At 44.1% G+C, this 9,709-nt stretch overlaps 1 protein-coding gene across 3 annotated transcripts; it reads right to left on the bottom strand.

Annotated features, from left to right (window-relative positions):
* Positions 1-4: 4 nt before the first annotated feature.
* adgrg4b (adhesion G protein-coupled receptor G4b) lies at positions 5-9,687 on the bottom strand. 3 transcript variants are annotated; one of them, XM_019864142.1, is made up of 27 exons: positions 9,600-9,687; positions 9,372-9,457; positions 8,971-9,098; positions 8,430-8,667; positions 7,922-8,203; positions 7,657-7,754; positions 7,492-7,550; positions 7,357-7,408; positions 6,414-6,445; positions 6,191-6,345; positions 6,033-6,122; positions 5,706-5,835; positions 4,795-4,895; positions 4,512-4,716; positions 4,280-4,445; positions 4,007-4,144; positions 3,553-3,678; positions 3,440-3,485; positions 3,195-3,298; positions 2,812-2,933; positions 2,468-2,736; positions 2,084-2,198; positions 1,937-2,015; positions 1,643-1,844; positions 1,433-1,534; positions 1,194-1,358; positions 5-997 (listed from the first exon to the last, which is right to left on the bottom strand). In XM_019864142.1, the coding sequence occupies exons 2-27, from the start codon at positions 9,448-9,450 to the stop codon at positions 813-815; spliced, it is 3,468 nt and encodes a 1,155-aa protein (XP_019719701.1). In that variant the 5' UTR covers positions 9,451-9,457; positions 9,600-9,687; the 3' UTR covers positions 5-812. The 3 variants fall into 3 exon arrangements, with proteins under 3 accessions (XP_019719701.1, XP_019719700.1, XP_019719702.1); XM_019864141.1 differs by having other exon boundaries at positions 8,971-9,457; XM_019864143.1 differs by having other exon boundaries at positions 5-958; positions 8,971-9,457.
* Between the last annotated feature and the right edge of the window lie 22 nt (positions 9,688-9,709).

Below are 9,709 nucleotides of genomic sequence, written 5' to 3'. Positions count from 1 at the left end.
GACATTTTACAATTGATCATGTTGCACTTTATTCCACAGACATTTGCAAGAACAGCAACGCTGCACTGATTATCTAAAATGAAAAAGAATATGTACAGTGGTATGACATACAATTGCCCCAACCTATGAGTTTTTCGAGTTGTCACTGCTGATTCGCTTCGCTTTGCCCTGCAAGCAAAAATTTGACAAATGACCTTAAGGTACCCCACCCACCACTAGATGGCGGCAGCAAACTTTACAAGAAGGAGTGAAAGTACAGGTAACTTGTGTTACTCCCAGTTCAAGTTTACTTTGAAACTGGGTGGAAAACAAAGAATTACACATGTATTCAACCAAACCACTTAACGTTCTTACAAAAGGCGGCTATGTTAATGCTAGCGCATAACGGGAAATGAGCTAGCAATGCTGTGATTGATAGCTTTAAAACTGATGTTTAACACAAACGGTGCAGCAACACATGCATTATAAACACTTGGGTAATGATGATTTTAGTTACAAGCGTGGGCACAGAATGAACTGTGCTCATAAGTCAAGGTTACCACTATAATGGAAAAATGTAATTGTACACTGAACACAAATGAGAGAGGCCGTTATCAATATAGTTCAAAGCAGTAGAAAATAATTAGATGCAATTCTATGCGAAATTGAAGGTTTCCATTACAGCTGTGTTTCTATGCTTCAAAGGCACAATGTCTTCTCACCAGTTGCTTAGCAACAGACTCCTCCCTGGTCCTGATGCTCATGTGTTCATAATTGCAGGCTTCTTTGTGGCACTTAGTAGAAACAAAGAACAATAGCGATGCATGATACAATTACTGAGGACAAGGAACAGCTAATTTCCGTGTCTGGTGTCGATGAGGCCGGGCTGAGTGTCGCATGTCTGGTGTGGGCTCCTCCAGCCAGGTTGGGGGGTCACTACCCTCGTGGGGGGCTTCCGCTGAGTCCCCAGAGAGGTTGACTGGGCACGGGGGGAAAACCAGCGATTTCACAAAAAGCCCTGCGGGATCATTGTGAAACATCTCATAAAGAGCAAAGGCCCAGGCCTCTATCAAGGATTTTTCGTCTGTAAATGAGCAATGAGAATGTGAAGGCTCTCTGGAGGGGACAGACAGAAAAAGCAAAGATAACACCTGCTTGGAGGTTTTAAGAGGCAACAGAGAGACGTGTAGTTGTCGATGCTAGTTTGTACTGACCCAGGTCAGGCCTCTTGCAGGACGAGCCCCTTTGGTTGGATCCCGAGGAGGCTGACGTGCTTACAGTGGAGCTGGACTCCACAGAGCGCACCGATGGCATGCCCGCGTTTAGTTGACAAGGGCTCGGCTTGGCGACGGTGGCGACGGATGCAGTGTGGCTCCACTCTACACAAAAACACCCACATCAGTGTCTTTAGCAAGTCTACCGTCGCATTCCGTCAAGAGATGAGTGTACGTACCAGAGTGATCCTCAAGGCGAAATTTGCCAAGGCAGAGGTGGACCCTCCATTGTCTTCGGACATTTTCCTTCAGGAGGCAGTGGAAGAGAAAGATGAAAAATCCTGGAAAAACAACATTCAGTAGATCATAAATACTGAAATAAAACATGTGGTTGATCATCAGAACATGAACATTGAACATGATCTTTCATTCAATATGTATTTGTCTACCTTGAAGGGTGTTGAGCAGAGAGAATATGTAGAGCATTACTACCCGGGCCGGCCCCCAGGTAAAAAATCCGGCGGTCCACGTGAGTCCGAGTAACAAAGTCAGAGTGGCGATCCCCTTAAAATCATGCATCAGTCCACTGCGGGCCCCAGCGGGACTGTTGGCCCGCATGTGATGAATCTGGATCAAAACCACCACAAAAACCTGACAATTTTGGGATATAATTGCGTAAGTGTCATTCCATTACATGAAACGTTTGTTCAATGGATTAAATTGAGCACAGAATCTGAACTCACAGCAATATTAAAAAGATACACCAGCAAGGCATAGGCGACCACAGACACGTAGAACGTCACGTCATCCTGCAACCAGCAGCTAGAGACGTAAACAGGAGTGTAGTTAGTATAAATATGGATTTAGCCATATCTCAAAATTGACCGTACAAGTTGTCACTGTTGTCAAGTGGCTTCAGGCTGCTCCGAGCGCCACTGTAGAGATGACCACCGTAAGCGTCGCTTTTCACAATCAGCACCAGCACACAAATCACCAGAGGAATGCCTGCAAGCGCAATGAATACTGTCAATCAAATATGAAAATTATGATTATTATCTCATTGACGAAATAAAGTGGTCAGTGATCTCGATACATGAGGTGTGATACAATTTAAGGTCGATACCTTTTAACATGTAACAAAGTGGTTTGGTTAAATCAAATCAATTTTCATTTTACCCCTATACATACATACACACACACACACACACACATATGCATAAATATATGGTGAAAAGAACTTGTCGTTTTGCATTTTTTTCGAGATTCGGACTCACCCCATCCTAGCGCACAAAACTTCAATATGTATGCCGGCACGTAGACGTTGAAGACCTTGATGAGTGCGAAGTACATATTGACACCCTCAAGTCCCATCCAGGTGAAGGAAGCCAGGAGGAAGTAGTGGAGCGTGGCGGCGGTAGCCACACAGAGGCCATTGGCGCCCCACGAGGAGAGCCACGAGTCAAGCAGGAATGCTAAATTCAGGCCTAGAAGGGCCACAGAGAGGTTGACGAGGATTTGCGACGGGTAGTCACGACGCAGCTTCCTGAAAGATAGGTGAAATGGCAACATTATGGAGGGGACAGTCAACCCTTGTCGTTTATAGATGTTGGCGTCTTACTCAAAAGCCGTGTAAGTCAGTACAGTGATCCCCAAAAACAGTGAGGAGACTCCACATCCAACATAGGTGATGAGTGTCAGCAAATGCTCATTCAGTTCATCCACTGGAGTTCTGGAGACATCCTAGACACAAAAACACCCACTGCAAAAACTCCACTTGAAAAAAAAAAATAGAAGAGTAATGAGTAAATATGAGATTTTTAGAGGAAAAATGCTCTCAGATAAAAACTGCCTGAAACAAAAAGATTCTGGCAGCCAAATGGCTGTCATATTAAAACGTGTATGTTAGGTTCATTGAATATTTAAATTGTCCTGAGGTGTAAATGGTGTCCAGGGACTGGCTGTTCAACGAGTCGCTATATACTGTATGGAAATGAAAGTTACCAGAAGAACTCCAAAATGTGTGAGATGATCACACAGGCAAGTGGTGAAGTCAGTACTGCTGTTGTACTTTCTGCAGCCGCGGGGGTCCCAGCCTCCATTTCCATCTAACACACACACACACACACACACACACACACACACACACACACACACACACACACACACACACACACACACGCATATACATGGACTTGAAAGTCACAGCAAAAAGTGAGCGAGTCCATTTCTACATCCTGACTGCTTACCGTTCTTATTGAAGTTCCAATACACACACTGCGTGTCCATATGGGGCTAAAATATATTAAAGGGGATTAAACCCTTGTTCACCCATTTGCCATAATGACAATTGCGTTCGTACTTGTTTGGGTTGGAGATGAAGGAGCATGACCTGGACATCCTCTCGGAGGTCCTGGATGGGGGAAGTGACGTTGCTGATGCTGGCGGACACCACAAAGCTGTTAAGGACCTGATCCTTTGATTTGTTCTGCAAGTGAACAAAACATCTCAATTAGTCTCTTATTTCAATGATAAACTGCTTCTAACTGTAGCGTCAGTCATAGACACTATTGTCCACACAATAAAACTAATTCACTCCCAGACACATATACCAGTATATGTCTTTTCAGACCCAACAACACATTCAGTCCCAGGTACTCATTAATAATATATATATTTTTAGAGTTAGGTTAAAAAAGGTTCTGAAAATGTCTGGGACTGAATGAGTTAAACCGCATCGTAACAGGGGTGTTTAGACTTTTTTCATCCACTCCTAATACTCAATTAATAATATTAAAATAAAAAAAAAAGAGTACCATGAAGAGGTCCGGAATGCCATAGAACTGAAACTGGACCCTCGGTGGACTCTGGGTGTGCGGGAAGCTGTGCTGCAGGACGGAGGGCAAAGAAATGAAAGCCACTGTGCCTTTAAGGGGGACCTTGTTGAGGATAATCTGGAACACAGAGACACAGGGTCGGTGTCGTTAAAGGAGACATTCATTGTTTTTCACCATTTCAAACAGAGTGACAAAACAGGAGGCTGAAACATGCTGGTCATGTTTGTTGCTGGTGACTATGACTCAACTAACCTCAGGTTGGGCACCAGCCGCATGAGGAGACACTCCAAAAGTCAAACCATCAAACTGCCCCGGAACCACGTCCACAATCGAGACCGCCAACGCCGGAGCCACCAGAGTGGACGGACCATGGAATCCCACCATGTAGTCTCCCACCGCCTCTGTGATGTTCAGGATCCTGGAGGTGAATACACTAATTAGGTTTTCTTTTTCCCTATTATTGAAATGCTTAATGTGTCCTTACATGCTGATGAAAGGCAAGAGGTAGCTGTGAGACCCCAGGATGTCCGAGATGGTGCCGATGAGAGCTTGGCCCAGGTCGGCGGTCACCGACCTGACATCCACCACGGCCTTCAGTTTGGCCAGCACCATCGCCAGCTCCGGATAGTTGAGCTCAGAGCGATTGCTCAGTAAACTTTCAATAATCTTCACCACAGCCAAGGCGTTCTCTGGAAATAAAATGCATATATTTACATGTTAGGTCTTTCATGATAGGATTCAATATTCAGTTTAGTGTTGTGACAGACCTGGGGTGACTTTTACATGGTTCAGATCAAGGATGGTTTCCACGACTAGATGGCAGTCTTGCAAGTTTGGGGCCATCCATTGGGTGCTGGAACTCAGTTTACTGAACAAACGAGTTAATATTACTCAAAGGTGCCTTTGAGGCTTCCCAATTGCACTTCACCAAACGTTGGGATTTTTAATTTTAATTAAAATTACAGTATCGGGACATTTTGTACCAAATCCCCCACCCCCTCCCAGAAAAGAAATCATCCAAAGACAATTCCATATGTCTCAAAGGTGAGTTGTTAGTTAAAAGGCTCGATACGCCTACTTTTTTATCACCTTGTTCAGAAAAAACTGAGAACATTGTTTGAGATACATCCTCGGCTTCTGATTAATGATTTTACAGCACCAACTGAGTCAACGCGCGCGGAGAAGCGGCCATGTAAATATGTACAAGAGGAAGTACTCAAAACTCACAGGCGCACATTTATCGAAGCGTTCATGTTGACACAAGAGTGAGCCGCCCTCGAGTTTCACAATGGCCATAAGTACATTTTCTTTGGAGTGTGTTCTCTCTTTCTTAAATTAAAAACAAGAATAATAATAATTCCACTGAAGTCTTATGAAGACATCTCGTTTGTAAACCAAATCCTACTATAATTCCTCTGCATAAGGTAGAAATTTCTACGACAAAAATCATCATTTAAAAAAAATCTAGGCTTGTAACATCTGCCTTGAAAACATCTGCAGGACATATTTAGTAAAAATCCTAACAAAATATTTTTTTTCACGCGAACACGAGTTATGTATTTCCTACAACTCAATCCTATTAGATATTGTGAGATATTGTGACATTTATATATATGTGTCAGTAAATAAACATTACATCTCACTTAAATAATTTTCCACTGATGGGTGTGATTCTGACCAGTGTCTGGTGGCGTAGTGCTGAGTGTTTTTGGGGCATGGCAGAGTGCTGTTTTTCCCCGCAGGCGTGACGGGCCACTCGAAGAGTCCTTTTCTTGTCTGCTGACTCTCCGCTGGACAGGCAGCAATCACTGAGATCAATCAAACAAAAGAAAAGACCCAAGTCAAGTGACGGCATCCTTCTTCAATCATTTGACCTGCTCGCTGACGTATGCGGCTTATTTAGACATCGGAACGTTGTGTATAAAATCTTTATCATTTTAATTTCGAGAAATTTATTTAAAGCTCGACTTAAAAATTATATATTGCATCTTCATGATGAACTGACCTGACATGCTGGTGGATGTTTGAGTGAAGGGGGAAGTAAGGATTGATGACGTGACAGGAGGACGCTTCGTGGTCACAGCGGGTAAATTGTCTAAAGAGAGGAAGACATTTAGGATCTGTTGTCATGGTAACAATTAACACCTCTATGTGATATCCTACCAATGGGCGTGATCTGTGTGCTGATTGAGAAAACCTGCACCTTCACCGGACCATCGGGGTCGTTGAAGCTGTGGTTTAGTGCCGTGTGAATCGTCTGCTGCACCGTTGCCACGTCCAATTTGGGGCTGACTTTCATGTAGGCCGTGCCGTTAAAACTGCACAACACAGCCATCAGCATTGAGGATTTATTCCATTCTATTTACGCTAATGTCAAATTTCTCACCTGCTGTTCGCATTGGAAGACGCGAAGCGCACCTAAGGGATGAAGGACACATTCAAACAGGTCCCAAAAGTTGCTGATTCCCGTTTAGCATGTCTTTGAATGTGATTGTTTAAGCTGCTCAGTAAAAGCTAGTCAAACATTACGAAATTTTTTGCAAAGTTCAGAAGACGTGGGCTGTTTTATTGGAAATGGGCAAGCTGCCAATCATTGTTGATGGGCTGTGGCATGAGGTCAACACTCAATCGCAAAGTGGATACCAACGTAGAGACTTGACTGTCACACCGGCAAAGGTCACTTGCCCTTCCTCTTGTGCCAGTCTGATTGTTGGCCACGCCCTGACTGTTTCCACCTGATGGCCCTTACCTTGTGTTTAAAAATTCCTTGTCTCCCTTTGTGCCGAAGTGTTTCACGCGCACTCCAGCCTCTCGCCACAGGCCCGACCAGCCCTTGCCATGTTTCCGCAGCCGCTGAACCTTCAATAAATCTCCCCTTGACTCTGATCCCTGCAACTGTGTCCTTTGTCCGAGCCGGCTATTGACATTGTCGGCTCACCTCAAATAATTGGATCTCCAGTACGGCCAATAGATGCCCATTGACAGATCCAGCGAAAGACTCAAGGCTGACAAATTATTGTCGGCCTGTTCCCAAATTAACCCTTATTTTACATTCATATCTCCTGGATGTTGCCTCCCGTCACTGTTCAGGAACCGCAAGGTCATCTACATGGCAACGAGACAATGCGTTTTGGCATGCTCGCCGGGACTCATGACGCAGACGAGAGAGGTCTACTTTTGAGTTTCATATACAGTATATTACAGCATGAGTAAATATTTACTTAGACTTACCTCAGACACTTTATCTTATACAGTATCTAACATACCATAGACTAAATATGAATACACAACACCAGATACAAGTCTATGTGGCACAAGTTCAGGCTCACCAACTTTTCTCTACTCGATGTAGTCAGCATGTTATTATCTTCAGCACTGGATCTGATTAAAATAACAGTCACATGTGAAAATAATGCTTGACATTGACAGGTCCGATGAATTCAAAAGTCAGAATGTTCTCCCACCTGGTTGCCGCATCCACTAGCACTCGGTTTGCCTGATATTCCTTCGGTAGCACTTGGACCTGAAATCGATACAAATGTGCTTATTTACACCATTAGTCTCATATAATCGCCTGCACCAACGCAATGTGCTTAATGCATGGGATGTATTCCAGTCTATAATAATACCCAGCGGGCTGCGATGTCCCTGGCTAAGTAGGGATCCGTGCTGTCCCCGTCATAGCGACTGACGGTGAACTTAAAGCTCACTTTGTAATCGGACCACTCTATGGGAAACAAGAACATCAGTTTCATTTAGATGGATGATGGCAAATAGATGGAAGGTGAATAGACATTAAACAGGTGAAAGGATGGATGGACAAATGTTAAATGGCTGGACAGATGGATTTCTCTAATGTTATAATGATAGCATGCTAGCACCCTTGGTACTGACCACAGGTGAGGGTGTCATCACATATGGGGGCACATAAGCCTTTGTCCCACTGTTCCCCGCTCCAGTGCACGAGATCTCCCTCAGTGCAGGAGAGCGTGTTCACTTCCTGGCTGCTGCGTTGTCGCCCCCACAGGCGGAAGAGAGACACCAAAAAGCTAGCGGACGGAAGGCTACGCATGGCGCTGTTAACCATTGAGTAGGCCGAGCCCAGGGTCAGCGTCCCGTTGGGGGCCAGCTCATAGCAGGAGGTGGAGATGGATGAAGAGGTGACGTTTTCCTCAACTGCAGCACACAACATTTTCAGAAGTATTAATGAAACATTTTGTTGTGCAACAGCTTTCTTTTGAAATTGATTCCATCATTTTTGTCCTCAAATACTACATACAACACTCCACAATATGAAAAAAAAAATTGGTGGAAAATTTTGCAAATGTACAGTGGAAATAAAAAAAGTTGACACACCCCTGTTCAAATATCAGGGTTTTGTGACGTGAAAAACTGTACTTACCTGTCTCGAGATCAGTCAGGTTTCCGTTTACGTACAGCAGGGGCCTGTCCTCGGTGTGCGACCAGGTCAGACAGAGAGAGTGCCACACTGTTGTAGCAAGGCCAATGTCGACCGTAGTCCACTTACTGCCAAACAACCAGACCATCACAGCGCCCTCTCGGCCCCCCAAGCCTAAACTGCCACACTGAACCTCTGGATGGTGGTACGTAAAGGCTGTCCATGACCCATTCGCTGAAAACTTGATGTTAACCAGAAACAATATTGTCCTCATTAATTCAAAAAAACTTTTGAATACTGGCATTGTACATTTTGTTTGCATTTGATACTTTTAGGTACCACCAGAGGAAGCCTGCGTAGCACTCGTCATATCATATGTATAGGATCACAAAAATAAGCAAATCATAAAAAGAACAATTTCATTGGAGGACTGTTTTTTAACCACCATTTAATTCTCACTCACACAGGTGGAGAATACCTCCTCTGGAAGTTCATTATTGTATTATTATTACTATTATTATTGTTGTTTAAAAAGGACAACAACCTTGAACTTGAGGTGGAGGCAGATGGTAAACTGGTCCAAGCTCGGGATGAAGACGTGAGGTTTCAGTTTCCAGTGTGGACAATGAGCGGTGAATTCGGCCACTTTGCCCCACAGGCTGAGCAGAGGCTCTGACCGACCACAAAGTACACCCAACACACAATATAACATCGGTGTAATATTATACCCGAGGAGGAAGTGCAATACTTTTATCGCTCCATGATACCGCTTTATCATTCACACTTGATGTATTATGTGCACATGTGATGATATTACACCTAGCTTCAACTTGATGACCTTCCATGTATTTGATCAGATTTTTGGGTGAATTAATACTGTATAGCATTATTGCGCAGTGTGTGTGTGTGTGTGTGTGTGTGTGTGTGTGTGTGTGTGTGTCCTACCCTGCATCATTGAAGAGGGAGCGATGCTCAGGAAGGTCAGCGTGACCACCACGTTGAATATTTTCGGTTGAAAAGTCATCAGGAATCTAGAAAGAGGTGACCCCCCCCCCCCCCCCCCCACACACACACACACACACACACCCGTATGGGTTTTTCAGTACAAACAGATAACAACGTTCAATTTTCAATTTAATCCAGATTAAGCCTTGTAACAAAATAGGCACTTACCCCGGTTAAAGGATCCTTCTTCAAACGCAAACAACTGCAAGCTATGTTGTTTCAACACTCGGACTCCAGTGGATCATACCGTGTGTGTGTGTGTGTGTGTGTGTGTGTGT

Source organism: Hippocampus comes, unplaced genomic scaffold (genome assembly GCF_001891065.2).
Source record: "Hippocampus comes isolate QL1 unplaced genomic scaffold, H_comes_QL1_v1.1 scaffold57, whole genome shotgun sequence".
Lineage (NCBI taxonomy): Eukaryota > Metazoa > Chordata > Actinopteri > Syngnathiformes > Syngnathidae > Hippocampus > Hippocampus comes.
This window is presented reverse-complemented; position numbering and strand designations above follow the sequence as displayed.

Bases quoted from the DNA above. Each gene is read 5' to 3' on its own strand.
- adgrg4b (XM_019864141.1), bottom strand. From the start codon at position 9,204: ATGATAAAGCGGTATCATGGAGCGATAAAAGTATTGCACTTCCTCCTC. The intron at 8,668-8,970 runs GTTGTTGTCCTT...GTTAACATCAAG, and splicing joins GCCTCCACCTCAAGTTCAAG to TTTTCAGCGAATGGGTCATG. The intron at 8,204-8,429 runs GTAAGTACAGTT...TGTGTGCTGCAG, and splicing joins CCTGACTGATCTCGAGACAG to TTGAGGAAAACGTCACCTCT.